Here is a 14336-nt window from a genome sequence, read left to right as displayed (position 1 = left end):
AACACAGACCCTGCCTCATTCTTCAGGCCTCCACCCCGCCCCCTCTTTTTTCCTCTTTGATTATTTCTTCCCCAGCATTACAGCATGTGCCTCTTATGTCATCCCCACTGGGCCCACCAGGAACTCCAGGATCTAGCCTACCTCTCTGCCCCTGCCTCATGTATTTGCCAGACTGGCCTGCTCTCATGAGTAGGGTTTTTCCACAGGCCTGAGGACCTGTCCTCATGGAGGGAAGAAGTCTCCCCCCAAACCCTGAGGTTATTAGGCACCCAGGCCTGGCCCCAGTGGCCAAGGGAAACAATTCAAAGTACCCAAGGAGAGAGCAGCAACTATTTGCCCTTAGCGTTTGGAGCTGGGGAAGGGGAGGGGCAAGGGGCAAGGCAGGCCATGTGACCTTGGCCTCATCCTGTGATGTTCTGGGTCTCAGTACCTGCGGGAAGGTCAGGAAAAAGAGCTGGGCAGGGAGATAAGAAAGCAGGTTTGCAGGAGCACTTGGGTTGGAAGAGACTCCTGCCAGGAAGGAAGGTGTGTACCTGCAGACTGGCTGCAGGACTCGGGCAGTTGGCACAAGCTCTCAGGGACCCCAGGCTGAGTGCGCGGCGAGAGGACTGGAAGTAGGCGGCCTCAGTGCTCAGACACAGGTGCGAAGGCCCGGAGAGTCCAAGGCTGTTAGCCATCTTTTCATCTACTCCTTCATTCCATCGACCAGAGCAGGGTTCCCCTTATCTGAACATGGAAGGGCCTTTTCATCCTCAGCCCCTCGACTATAGGAAACTGCCCTCCTTCCTTCCACAAGCAAGCCTGGGAGGGGCGCAGAAACCCCTTGCTGGAAGATAAAGAGGACACCTTCTCAGCCCCACCCAGCCCCTAAGACCTGGTGTGGGTGAGGGTCCCTGGTCTGCTGGCATCTCTGCAGCCTGGTGGGGGTGCCTGAGGGTGGGACCCGGAAGGGCCGAGGGGGCAGGAAGAGCAAGGGTGTCCAAGTGGGAAGAAAATCAGGGCCCCCCTGCAGGCCACCTCTTTAACTGTGGCCCTTTTCACCTCCTGAAAGATGCCCTGGGGCTGAGGCCAGCTCCGCCCACAGTGTGGACAGAGCTGTCCGAGTTTCAGGAGGTGATCTCAGCCAACTCCCCCCTCTTTCTCCCTGAAGAGCCCCCCGTCCCACCTCCCCGAGTGACACTCTGGAAGAGAGGACAGTAGTTTCCAGGCCCAGGGCTGCTGTGAGACAAGCAGCCCAGAGCCACGTCCCCCAGGATCACCCCCTAGTTGGCATCCGGTTCATCTCTTTGGGTTCTTCCCGCACCAGAAGCTGAGCCCGCAGGAGGCAGTCAGCCACCCCACCCCCACCTCCTCTGCACCTCTGTATCCGCGTCTCAGTCTACACAGTGGGTCCCAGGCCCTCGTTGGCAGGCCCCCTGTTGATAATGTCCATTGCTTGGGCCAGAGCCCATTTGGAACCATTTGCTGAGCTCAAAGCCATCCTGTGGTCCCCTGGTCTCCTCCCTGCATATCCCCGGGGGGGCTGCAGGAAAGATGCTGAAGATCTGGGTCAGGGGATCCCTCCCGCCGCCCCCGGCCAAGACCCCTCACCGCGGAAGGGAACCCAGATCACTTCTGTTTGCAAACCTCCTCTGAGCTAGGCCCTGGGCAAGATGGGCAGTTTGGCTGGCTGCTCTGTGCTCTGCCCACCCCCATCGCTCCCCAGAGGTACCACTGAGCCCAACCCAGACAGGGGGCTTAACCACAGGTCCTGCTGACAGGGGAGAACTGGGAGGTGCACGCAGGAGGGAAAAATCAATGCATGTCAACAGGGTTGGAAATTTATTTTCCAGCTTGGAAGAGGGTACTTCCAAAGAGGCAAGGAGGGAAATGAAAAGCTGTAAACACATATCTGCCATCTTCCTCTTCAGGCCATTTCTTGATTAAAAAGAAAGACTCTCCCAGGGTTCCAGTGGGGACAGGGTGGGAGTGAGGGTCTGGATGGCAGAGACACCTGCGGGGGGAGGGAATCCAGAGGGCACCCCCAGCAAGGTCTTGTGGATAATCACAATCACTAATAGGATTGCAGCAATGAGAGTAACTCACATTTGCTGACTGGAAGCTTTAAGCACTTTGTGCTGCACTCTACATGCATTATTTAATTCTACAAGCGCACTATGAAACAGACCTTGCTAGCCTCCTGTGTGTGAAACTGAGGCACAGGGGTTGAGGACCTTGCCCCAAGTCTCCCAGGTCGCAGGGCCCAGAGCCAGCTCTCTGAACCACCCAAACCTGCCTCCCCAACCTGGGCCTTGAAGCCGAGGGGCGGGTGGGGGACCCCTCCCTTCTCTCTGCTGGAAGCCTGTGGCCAGTGCTGCCTGAGACTCCGCCCTGAGGCCTCATCCTGCTCCCTCAGGCTGCCCTGGCAGTTAGCTTGGGAATGGGGTGTGTGGCTGCAGCCAGGGCCCAATAAAAGTGCTCTGCTAATCCCTTTAATGAGCAGCATCGCGAGGCCCAGCGTGCAGAGCTGGGCTGGCTGGAGCCTCTGAGCACACCAGAGGGGCCCCTCGGTGAACGCTGCTCCTTTCGTGGTAAGAGAAGTGCCAGGGGGCTCTGGGGGCTGAACCAGGGGACCCAGGGATCCTCCTCCCCAAAGCACAGCACTGCCCTCACTGGTCCCCGAAACAGGCCTCCCTCTGAGCCCAGAGACCGGGGCTCCCCACAATGCCTCCACCCACCAGAAACCCAAGGGGCTTCCCTGGGGGCTCTGATTTTCCAGCCACCCCCACTGCCATCTGGCCTGGAAGAGGCCCGAAGGCCAAGCCCGAGGTAGTGCTTCTCTCCTGACCCGCCCTGGGGTCCCCTGCCCTCCTGGGCGCCCCAGCTCTCCCTGAAACTCACAGAGGCCCTGCGTCCTCAGTGTTCTACCACCTCCCCCGGGATGGGGGAGCCAAGACCACAGCACTTAGGAAGGTGACCGTTGCTTTTGAGAGACCTGTATCCAGGGTGTCCCCCAAAGTTCCTGCCTTGCCAGGCGTAGAGTGGCCTCGAAGGAGTGAAGGGTCTGCACCCCGGGGAGAGGACAGGCCCCAGGGAGAAGGCCCTCCAGGGAGAAGCAGCTTTGGGGACCAGCAATCCAGAGGGAGGGGCTTCCTCATGCCCCGCCCCCCGTGCCGTCTCTGGGGCTGTGTGTCCCCTTCCTGGCTCATCCTCTGCCTCTCCCCGGGTGGAGCCGGCCCTGGCCGTCAGCATCCACCCAGAGCTCCCAGGAGCCGGTCTCTGCTGCCCCTGCCTTTGCCGAGGGGGCCGCAGTCTCCTGCTGAGAGTCAAGGGGCCAGGGAAGACCGTCTCCCTCATCTGCACGGCCCACCCCAAGACGGGGGCAGCGTTTGCGGGCAGCCAGGCTCCTGCCTCCTTCCATTCCCCCTGGGTCTCCCTTGGCATACGCACCCAGGGAACCAGGGTCGCTTCTCCCTGACAAGGCCAGCCACCTCTTTGGCCCTCCCAAGACCTTTGAGATTTGCCAGGCTCCGTATAGAGTGAGGGTGACCTGAGAGCTGAGCTTTCTCGGTCCTTTGCTTATTTTGTGAGAGCTGAGGCTCCTCCTTTGGAGTTGCTGCTCAGTCCATCACCCCTTACGCCCTGTGGCTTACCCTGTCCTGGCCCGTGACCTCGAGGGGCAGCTTGGGTGGCAGGCCCCATTTTCCAAAAAGAACCAGCAGCAAACGGGTGGACACAGCCAGTGGAGGGCATTGGGACCAGTCAGAGTGATGCCTGGAGTTGTCACGTCTCCATCAGCCCAGTTCTTTCTCGAGGGGTTGTATACCTAGAGCCAGCGGCTTCCTCCTCTTCTTTGGTTTAGCTGCCTGCAAAATGGGGGGACCAGCACCCACCTCCCAGGCGCACAGAGGCTCTGGGGAACGTGAGGTCACAGTAAGATTTTCCGTCTGAGTGCAGTCCGTTATCTTAGAGGCCTGGAGAGCAGCCTCCGTAAGAGTGGGCTCTTTCCCACCAGCCGGAATCCACATACTTGTGTTGAGTGGGGAGGCTGCCAGGCCCCCACATAAAGAGCCCCCAGCTCGCTCTCCCTTGCAGGTTTCTGGTGGGCTTTCCTTGCAAGTCCACTGCAGCTGCACGACTGCTGTTCAGACCCGGGGGTCTTGGAATTGGGGGAGGAGGGCAGCAGCCCGAGCTGGACCACTGAGTCCGAACACGCGGAGGCATCATTGGAAACTGCAGGCTTTCTCTGTCTCCTGTCCTCTCCTGGGTCCCACCTGCACGGGCACTGCATGGGTCAACGGCCCGCCTCTCCCCTCCCCATAGCTGCTCCTCCTGCTCTGGGGACAGACCCTCTCCCCCTCCCCTTGACGAAGGGGGTCTCAGCTCTGCCACAGTTCCATCTCCGGGGCCCCCAGCCCCCCACACGTGCATGTCACTGCAGAACTCTGCTCCCAGCTTACCTTCTCCCGGCGTGAGCGCCCACACCTCCTGGTACCCTCGCCTCCTGCTTGCCGACATCAGTGTTCTCCATCATTGTCCGGATCTTTTCCCAAAAGGTTCCTCAATGCTTTTCTTTTCAAAAGGGAAAAAAAAAGGAAAAAAAAAACAATGCCAACCGCCCAGCGCCCGCGAACAACCCAACAGTAACAAAGCGTGTGTTCGGGATGGAGGAAGGTAAGGCCACACACTTCGGTTTGCCGCTTGCTCCGAAGGGCTGGGCAGCTGGGTGACCTACGGGGGGCCGTGTGTGCACCCCTCCGCCACGTCCACGTCTGCTTCCGCACACTCACACGGTCCTGTCTTGGGGAGCAGAAGAGCAAGGGGTTTGACGGGGGCATGTAGGCAACGGCCCAGGAGCAACCGGGCCCTGGGTTCTTACACTGGTGGCCGAGCTGCAGAAGCAGTGACCCATCCGCTTCCCTCTGCACTCATTCATTCATTCATTCATTCATTCAAGAACTGCTTTTTGAACACCCAACTATTTTGTAGGCCCTGTGGTTGGCACTAGGGAATAAAACACAGAACCGACCTCCAAGGGACCTCCCCCCCCCCACATGGACGGTGACACGTGTGTGAGCAGATGACACCCAGCGTGCTAGGGGGTCCCAGACAGGAGTCAGTACAGAGCACGGTGGGGCCTGGCCATTCCACCAGGGCGACAGCACAGGCTTGCATGCGTGTTGAGGTTCAAAGATAAGTAGGTGTCCTGGGGGCCACAGGAGCCTGGGAAGGGCTTTTCCCCAGATGAGCACACACCCAGAGGCCTGGAGCAGCCTTGCGAGGCCCCCAGACTGCCCAAGCTCATTATCTGGATTCCTCAAATCCACTTTAGTGAGGTGGGGTCTTGGAGAGGAGCGGGTCATGGAAGGCAGTTTGATAGAGGTGGGGAGTTGAGAGGCCTTACCCTCAGGACCCTTAGGAGAGGGTGAAGCTTTTAAGCTGGGGAAAAGGAAGATGTGGTTTGTGCTGCAGGCAGAGTGCTCTGGCTTTGGTATGCGGTGGCTTGGAGAGGGGGGCTCTGGGAGTCTGGAGACCAGTAGGGAGCTTTGGGAGTTATCCGAGTGGGCAGCAGCCACGGGCAAGGAGAGGAGGGACGAGTCCGGGGGAGCATCCGGGACATGAGTCCAGTGGAGCCTGGTCACCCGGGAGGCAGTGGCCATCTCCATCTCACCCGCAGACTCACTGGTGAAGAGAAAACACGAGCAAGACAGCGCAGTCTCTCCATGGCCCCGGGAGCCCCAGTCATCTTGAAATCCCTGTGGTACCTGTCCCCGCACTCTCACAGGATGGGGTACGGGGCGGCCGTGCGGACTCGCGGGGTCCCTGCACTGCTGGGGGCTGGATGCAGGAAGTGGGGGTCCCCGGCTTGGTCCCAGGCTCCCCGCGTCTCGGCTTCCGGGGCGGTGTGGACGGGCCCGCACTTTGCGTCAGGAACGCTGGGCCTGCCCCGGGCTGCCGCCTCTCCTGCTTCTTCGATCGGGGCTCTCTTCAGGGCCTGGAGTCCGGAGGCCCGGCAGCCCCTGCGGCCCTGCTGGGGCCTCGCCGCCTCTCTCCCTCCCGGCCCTGCTGTCGGCGCCCCCTAGCGCCAGGACGGCCCCACCGGGGCCAGGGCCTCCCGGCTGCGCTCAGGGGAAACCGGGGGGATGGGGAGAGCTTTCCTGGAGTGCGAAGCTTTCGCGTCGAAAGCTGGGGGTCTGCTCCCTGCTTTCCTGTCCTGTCCCTCCTGGCACAACAGCCCCCAAATGAGGGGGAGGCTAGAGGCTGAGTGGGGAAGGAGAGAGCCCACGCGGGGGTCTGGGTTTTCCATCCGCATCTAGATGACTCCCAACTTAATCTCAGGGTCGGGCCCCACAGAGCAGCCAGTGCCCCTTGGCAGTCAGGGCCCGGCGCCAGGCCTGCAGCCCGCGTCCACAGCCCCCCACCTGCTGAGAGGTTCTGGTTTGCAGGCACACCCTTCCAGCCTGGGCCCCAGACACGGCTGGTGCCTCACACCTCACACGTGGAACCAGGAGGCGTCTCTGAAGGAGGCCAGCACAGACGCCCCCAACCCATTCTGTGGCTGCTGCTGCTGCTGGGCCACCAGCGTGCTCCGGGGTCACCCACGGGGAGTGGGGGTCAGTGGTCACTTCCTGTCTGGCCAGTGATGGCCAGCCCAGGAGTGAAGGCTGTGACCCATCCCCTAACCAAAGCCAGCTGTGCTGCATGTGGAGGGTGGCAGGGGCCCTGGGCACGGGCGCAGGCTGCAGGTACAGGAGACCAGACACGTGTCACGTTTGAGCACACCTTGCTGTTTCAAATGACCCCTTTGAGAGCCTGGGCTCCCGGGGTAGACAGGCGAGACGCCCCTCCCACTCCATCCCAGGCAGTTTACCTTGGGGAAGGAGAAACTGCAGGTACCTCATCTTGGCTTGAGGCCCAGAGTTTGCCAAGGGATATGTGTGCCCACATCTCAGAGCCCACTGTGGGAGAGGGGATAGGGACTGACCACTCTCAGAAAGCCAAGAAGTAATTCTTTCTGCCTTGCACTCAGCATGCCAGGAAGTCTGTTGCCAGCCCACCCACCCCAGTACCTGTCTTGAGTCAAGAGATGGCAGGGCAGTTGAGGAAGGCGCCCATAGAGGAATGAGATGGAGCCAGGTGCCATCTCCAAGATGCCAGGGGAAGGGCTGGGAGCCTCCCGACCTGACTCCCGGGTGGACCCTGAGCACGTCCCTTCCGGGGGGTTCTCTAGGACACTTGGGAGCCCAGAGGAAGGGGAAGGGAGGCACTCCAGGCAAGTAGGCCCCTCTGAAAGCAGGCACTCCCCCCTGCAGGGGGATGGCACAGGAGGGCCCTGGCGGGCAGGCAGATGGTATGGGTGAGGATGTGTGAGCAATTGAGGCTGAGCCCGGGTCCCTGGTAGGGGAGGCGAGGGGCAGACAGACCAGACAGGGACGCCTCGGTCCTTCTTGCCTCCCGGCGTCTCCCCTCCTCCCAGACCAGGAGCTCCAGGACAGGAGCTTCTCACGGAGTTGGGAAGCAAGCTGGCTGAGCACGAGCCCACGTCAGGCCTGGGCACACGCCCCGGGAATGGCAGTGTGGTCCAGATGCATCATCAGGGCAGCCATGCTCCTGGCTAAAGGGGTTCACACGGTGAGGAAGCGACGGGAGCCCTGCCAGTCCAGGGGCTTCCCCGTTGGACCCAGGCTGCCACCTCGAGCCCCCACCGCAGAAGGATGTCAGTGGACCCAGCATGGTGCCTCATGGCAGGCAGTCGGCCCAGAGCGCACGCCCCCCCGCCTGCCCCCGAGAATGCCCCCTGACCGGGCCTGGCCCTCCCTCCTGTCTTGCAGAACTCCAGCGAGAGGGAAGCATCGAGACCCTGAGTAACAGTTCGGGCTCCACCAGCGGCAGCATCCCGAGGAACTTCGACGGCTACCGGTCTCCGCTGCCCACCAACGAGAGTCAGCCCCTCAGCCTCTTCCCCACCAGCTTCCCGTAGGTCCCAGCAGCCTTTGGGCTGGCCTGCCCACTCTCCTGCCGGAGGGACGGGGAGACACCCCCCCGTCCACTCCTACCCTTCAGACTCCGCTCCTCTTTGAACCCACCACCTTCCCCGAGCTTCGTGACGACAGCCGCCCAGCCTCCCTGGATAGAGAAGAGACCCTTCTCCAAAGCACCTTGGCGCGCGCTGACCTCTGCCCCCATCGTGGGGCCGGCCGTGGCCGAGACTCTGCAGAAGCTCCGTCCCCGCCTCCGTTTGCACACGATGTCCCGCGTCGGACCTGCTTTTGTATTTTCTAACCCAGCCCTTGCGGGGTGGGGGCCAGGGTGGGGAGGGTAGATGGCTCGGCGGGCATCTTGGCCCCGAGTGGCCAGCCCCGATCCAGTCCTGGCTTCAGCACACACTGCCCAGCCTCCCGCTGGCGCTGAACTGAGGCCCAGAGTATTAGGGGAAGAGGAAGGAAAGAGAAGCCCCCCTTCCTCTTTTCTCTCCCCTTCGGCTCATGGAAAGGATTTGTCTTTCTTGTCTGTAAGCCCTTGTACCCTGATCCTGTACTGTTCAGTGAAGGAAACCGTGGTTTCTGAGGCCCTGTCAAAAAGTGCACGTCTTGTTCAATAAATCACGCTGCAACTGGTGTCCATCCCTAAGTGGCTGGGGTCAGGGTCCTCTCCCAGCCCAGAGCAGAGTCCTGGGAGCCTGACCACGCGGCCCTGCTCCCAGCACCCCCACCTGGACAAGTGCAGGTGTGAGGGAGTCAGGGAGCCTCCTTCCTCCAAAGGAAGGAGGAGGAGGATGTTTACTCTGGAGTGTGGGTGGCATCTGACAGACCCATCCTCTGACCTCCTTGCCTGTCACCAGAGCCGTTGGGTTTTGGAGGGCACCCCGGGCCTCCCTGGCTGTGGCGGTCGGGTCCCTGGAACGTGCTGCTGGGTTGCCATGGGAAGGAGAGCCTGATGAAGACTCTGGCCTTCTCTTTGGGACAGGCTCCCTGTCATTACCTCTCTTTTTTTCAAGAATATATCTTTCTTAATTTTTAAATTTTTCTTTGCACCCTGAGGCATGTGGGATCTTAGTAAACCAACCTGGGATCAAACCCACACCCCTGGCATTGGAAGCTGGGAGTCTTCTGGACCATCAGCGAAGTCCTGTACCTCTTTTTGGAAACTCAGAAGGTGAATGGTCGGAACCTTAGATGACAAGTTCTAGATGTGGTCCCCTCCCCGCTCCCAGTCCTGGACCTAAGGTGAAGGGCAGGAAGGAGACAGGAGCGGGGGGGGGGGGGGGGCAAAGAGAGGGTGCTGAGCTGGAAGGGGATAGATGCAAGTCCCCATCCTGCCTCCACGGAGACCCTGGAGAGGCCTGGGGCGGGGGGCACTGAAGGAAACCACTGAGCCAGGCGTGCTTTAGGGTGAAGTTTAATGCAACAGCCACAGAAGAAGTGAGTTCACAAACAGGCAGGCCTTGCCTTCCAGCCGTCCAGCCAGAGCAGGGCAGCCCCGGGGCCCGGCCCTGCTCACACGCACCCCATCCAGCCCTGGCGCCCGAGGACAGATTTAATCTTCAGTGCCCAGCCAGCTGGGCGTGCTGGGGGAAGAGAGGACCCGAACCACGCTCTGCTCTGAAGGCTGAGTGGCTGGCCCTGCAGAGGGTGGCTGAAGCCAGTCCCTCCTGCCCAGGAACCCGCGGGGCGAGGATCACATGCCGTGAATGGAAGGAGGCCCGGCTGGTGGGGGCTGATGGTGACCAGCAGCTTTCCCCTTTCTGGCCCAGTTGGACACACACATACGTCGGGCACAGCCCCACCCCTCCAGAGCCATGTTTCAGTCAAAAGGGGGCCGGGAGGGAGAGGGGTGCCCCCAGAGTGCCTGTGCCTACTGGCTGGCTCCTTGGGGATGCGTCCAGAGCTCCAGGCAGGGTCAGCTCTCTGCACCCACCCTCAGGCACACAGACAACAGGGCAAAGATGGAGAGCCAGGAGTGCTCCCCAACCACTCAGGGGACTGATTGGCAGCTTAGAGTCAGGAGCCCTCCCCAGCTCAGCCCGTTCCCTCCTGGGGGTGCAAAAAACAGCTGTGGCCTCCCTCGGTCAGGGAAAGTGGTGGGTGTAGGGCTGGACTTGTCGGCTGAGCTTGCAGGACAATCTGGTTATTCATCTGCTCGCAGCCAGGGCAACTCTTGGGAGTATGTGGGGGAAGAGAGGAGGATAAGAGAGGCCAGATAAGCTGGCCCCATGGCGGCTGCCACTGGAGCTGGGGTTATCAGAGAGGCCTTGGGTCTGGCCTCCGGCTAATTGGAGAGGTTATAGACCCTGCCACAGCCTGTAATCAGCTGGAAGTGAGACTGGGCCCCCGGGTGGGGGACCTTACTGCCCACTGGCCCCAGAGCAGCCAGCCTCCCGTCCTCCAGAGATAACTCCCAGGGCAATCTCTGCCTCACCTCCAACAGCTCCCCTCCCCCACACCCCTCCCTCCCCAGGATGGCATCACCTAGGAGAACATGCATCTAATTATGGCCTGACCAGGTGACCTTGAGGAAGCCATGTGACCTCCCTGATTCTTACAGTGCTACCCGCTCGACAGGCAAATTACTATGGACTTTCTCCCAATTTGATGGAGGAAAAGAAATACCTTCATGATTTGCGCGGAGGCTGATGGGAACTGGGGTGGCAGCTGAGGGAGGCAGGGCCCTGGATTGATTAGAGCCGTGACCCAGTGGCCCCACGGCAAATTCAGGGGCACCAACCTGTCCCCAACACTAATGTCAGCTCCTCTGCAAGCAAGCCACGGCCAGAGCAGGCAGCTGCCAGCCCGAGACTGGAAATGGTTGCTCGCTGCTGATTTTTCTGATTTTCACAGATCAGAGAATCGCTAAACTGGAAGGCACCCCAGAGAGCACTGTTCAGTCCTCATTTTGGCAGATGAGAAGCGTGAGCCCTTGTCCCAGGTTAAGAAGTCACCCAGCTAATCTGCTGACCCCTGTCTGCTCCCTGCTGCCTCACATGCCCTGGCCGGTTCCCTTAGTGGGCTCTGTTCTGCATCGACCTCCCCGTCCTGGGCCCCCACACAATCCAAGGCTCTGGCCCGGTCTCCCCCATGCCCTACCCCTAAGAGCATCCAGCCCTGGCCCCTGGCTGGCTTTGAAGTTGCTCCTATGTCCCTGTGTCACTGAGAAGGCAGCCCCCTCCTGCAGACCTAGAGCTGGAAACTCTAGGGGCAAAAGGGAAGAGCATCTTGGACTGTCTTGGATTCAGAGAAACCAGAGCCCAGCCTGAGGGTTGGGGCCCAGGAGTCTCAGTATTGCCTTGTTCCCTGAGCAGGTGTAGCTAGTGGGCCAGCAACGACATCACTAACTTGCTAAGGAGTGGCCTTGCTCTCTTTTAAGGTCCATGGGTCCCGTCTCAGCTCTGCCACCGGTACCTGTGTGGCCCTGGGTAAATGACTGCCCCTCTGGGCTCATCTGTAAAATGGGGCGACAGGAGCCTACCCAGCAGAGACAAGCAACAAAATCCAAGATCCAAAAGGAAGCTGCAGGTCAAAAAAGCAAAAGGTTGGTTGGAGGCCTAGAGGTTTATGGGACAGGCCAGGTGGCTCTTTGGAAGGGAGAGGGAAGGGCGGGTGAGGCCACGCTGGACCCGACTGTTACGAACACACCTCGAGGCTGCTCCAGGGAATCCGGCAAGGCAAAGCGTCTCTGCAGAAAGCAAAGGAAAAACCTGGTGAGCCCGCGCGGGCCAGCCCCGCCCGTCTCTCGCAGGTGGGCTGGTCCTGGGGAGCGGGAGGCGGAGGGGGTCCTTCATGTGCTTTGCCCCCTCACTCAAGCCACAGAGCAGCGTGGCCTGTCCACTCTGCCACGACCCCGGGCAGCCACACCTGAGAACTCACACCTGTGCGGGTCCACAGAGGAGCACCTCGCTTTTACCGACCCCTGCGTCCCAAGCGGACCGCTGCGACCCCGGGACCTCGACCCCAGCGCATAGAATAGTCCCGGGAGCTCCCGGGATGATGGAGTCCCCCAAACTCTGGGGAAGTCGCCCAAAGTCCGGCCGGGACACGCACTGGGTCTTGGGGCCCTGCGACCCTGATTGCCCTCGAAAGTGCGGAGCGACCACCTTCGAGGGCCGGGGCTGTCCCACGCCAGAGCTGCCAGCCCGGGACTCCCGCCAGCCTGGAAGCCTGGGGACAGGACCCCAGGGGCCGAGCTGCTCCCGGGTACCCCCCAGAACCTGACCGGAAGAAGGGGCCCCGCCGCAAGGCCTCGCTCAAGACCGGCGGGGAAGAGGTCGCGCCTCCCGCGCCCCCCGCCCCGTCCCAGCCACTTGGCCCGACCCTGCGCGGGGTAATTGGGTCGGGAGGGAGGCGACGGGCGGGCGGCGACTCCAGAGAGACTGCGCGCCTGTCAGCCGCAATTTGTCTAAGTGGACGGGACAGGCCGGGCCGCTGCGGGCCGGGGTCATCGAGGCCGCGGCCCCCACCCCGGGCAGACCCGGGACTGCGGGGGAGCCGGGCCCGGCCACTGAACCGGGCTGGCTGGCGCCAAGGCTCCGGAAGGCGCGGGTCCGGTCGGGGAGACGGGGATGGGAGGCCACGCTGTCCTCCTCTTCCCTCCTTCCTGCGCACACAGCAAGCCAAGGCGAGGATGCACGCGCCCCGTGGCACCTCCACTGCGGGTCACAGGCACAGGGCCCCGCGCGTCACCCGCACTCAGCCCGGGCACACTCCTAAACCACCGCGCACTTAGTACCCGCCTCAGACCAGCACCCCGCTACCCGGGGGGGCGCGTGTCCCCTCTGCCACAGGCCCGTGCCCCTCAGGCCATCACTCCAGGCGGATCCCCGCCCAGGGACACAGCCTGAGCCACCGGCGGGACCAACCCAGGGAAGACCCCCGCCGTGGCCCCTGACCCTGCGGAAGGTTAGGGGCCAGGGACCGACGGCAGCCCGCCCAGGCTCAGGGCCGCGGCCACACCCGGCCCAGGCCGCCCCCGCCCGGTTTCCGGGTTGCGGGAGGCTCAGAGCCTCCGGAGCGCGTGCAACGCGCCGGAGGCCGGAGGCTGGAGGCCAGAGGCCCGCGCCCGCCCGACGCCCGGGCCCTGGACGGCCGGGGAGGGTGGGGGGCGCGGCTGAGCGCGCGTCCCCCGCCCGTCTGCGGGGCTCGACCGATGCGAAGTGACAGGGGCCGGAGCTTTGTTGTGGAGCCTCGGCCGCCTGGCGCCAGCCGCTCCCGCCCGCGCCCTCCCCCTCCAGCCCCGGGCGGCTCGCGAGGCGCCCCCCGGGGCCTCTTAAAGAGACACGCACTCTCAGCCCTGGGGACCCCCCGGAGGCGCCTGTTCCCTGGAAGGGGAAGGGGAGGGGAGACCCAGCGGGGGAGGGGCCGAGCGGGAGCTGAGCGCCGCACGGCGCAGCTCCGGGGCTGCCTGGGCCTCCCCTTCGCGGGTTTTCTTCGAGCCAAGGATATTCCTCGCAGGAGAGTTTCGCGGGAGGTGTTGAGCGCGGTGGGGGGGAATGGGGATGGAAGTTCAGACTATTAAGAGCGGCTGTAGCGAGACCTCGGGTTGGTGGCGGGATGGCGGGGCAGGGCGTCTGATGGAGTCCGGGCCGAGAAAGAGCCCGCGGCCGCCAGAGGGCAAGTCCTTGGCCCAGTGGCTGTGGCCAGGTGGGATCGTGGTCTCCCAAAGGCAGCCGCTGCACCGTCGCCGCGCGGTTTCTTGGGCAAACAACCTGGGCCAGCGTGTTTCAAATTGTCTGGGCCTTGGACCCCTTTACCAGGTACAGACCTTCCCCAGGAAAATGTTCAGATTGCACACACTTAGGTGTTCTCCACGCCATTCTTAAGTTTAAAAGTACGCGTACACACACGGCTTTGCAAATGCATGCGCGGATTCCCAGGCCAGTGCCCGGATTCCTGGCTACGGAACGCTGGCTGTTACCTGGTCACCCCACCAGCTGCGCAATCCTGTCCACACACATCCCTCCCCAGGGGCAACATCTCGCCTTAAGATGGAGCCGGCAGGACTTTGCCGGGGCAAAGCAACAACGGATCTGGCCCCGGCTGCATAGACTGCGCGGCGCGTGGTCAAAGATTCGTTCTGGACCGAGAGGAGGCACTAAGAGAGGGGCGACCCAGTGGAGAGCGAGGTCGGGAAGGAAAACCCTCTGGGGGCGGCGCCCTGTGGCGCGCGGTAAAGGGACGCAGCGAGATCTCTGGGGTCGGCTCAGGAAAGTAGAAAAAAGGTCGAGGAGGCCAAACCACTCCGGCCGGTCCCCAAACTGCACTGCCTGGGGTGATCAGACATTACACGCCAGGTCTGCATGTGCAGCAGAAAGATCCCCTGCGACTGGTGTGCGCAGCGCATGGACACTGTGGGTGTGGGCTGCA

The 14336-nt window shown here is 62.2% G+C and overlaps 1 protein-coding gene across 1 annotated transcript in view; it reads left to right on the top strand.

Annotated features, from left to right (window-relative positions):
- Positions 1-8598, top strand: part of BCAS3 (BCAS3 microtubule associated cell migration factor) — a 583611-nt gene extending 575013 nt beyond the window's left edge. The window contains exon 26 of the mRNA XM_061140731.1: positions 7812-8598. Within this exon, the coding sequence (XP_060996714.1) occupies positions 7812-7960 (149 nt within the window). The 3' untranslated portion in view covers positions 7961-8598. The remainder of the gene's footprint in view (positions 1-7811) is intronic.
- The last annotated feature ends 5738 nt before the right edge of the window (positions 8599-14336 follow it).

The sequence above is a fragment of the Dama dama genome, chromosome 5, assembly GCF_033118175.1.
Source record: "Dama dama isolate Ldn47 chromosome 5, ASM3311817v1, whole genome shotgun sequence".
Lineage (NCBI taxonomy): Eukaryota > Metazoa > Chordata > Mammalia > Artiodactyla > Cervidae > Dama > Dama dama.
Note: the sequence above shows the minus strand (reverse complement) of the source record. Positions and strands in the feature narration are given on the sequence as shown.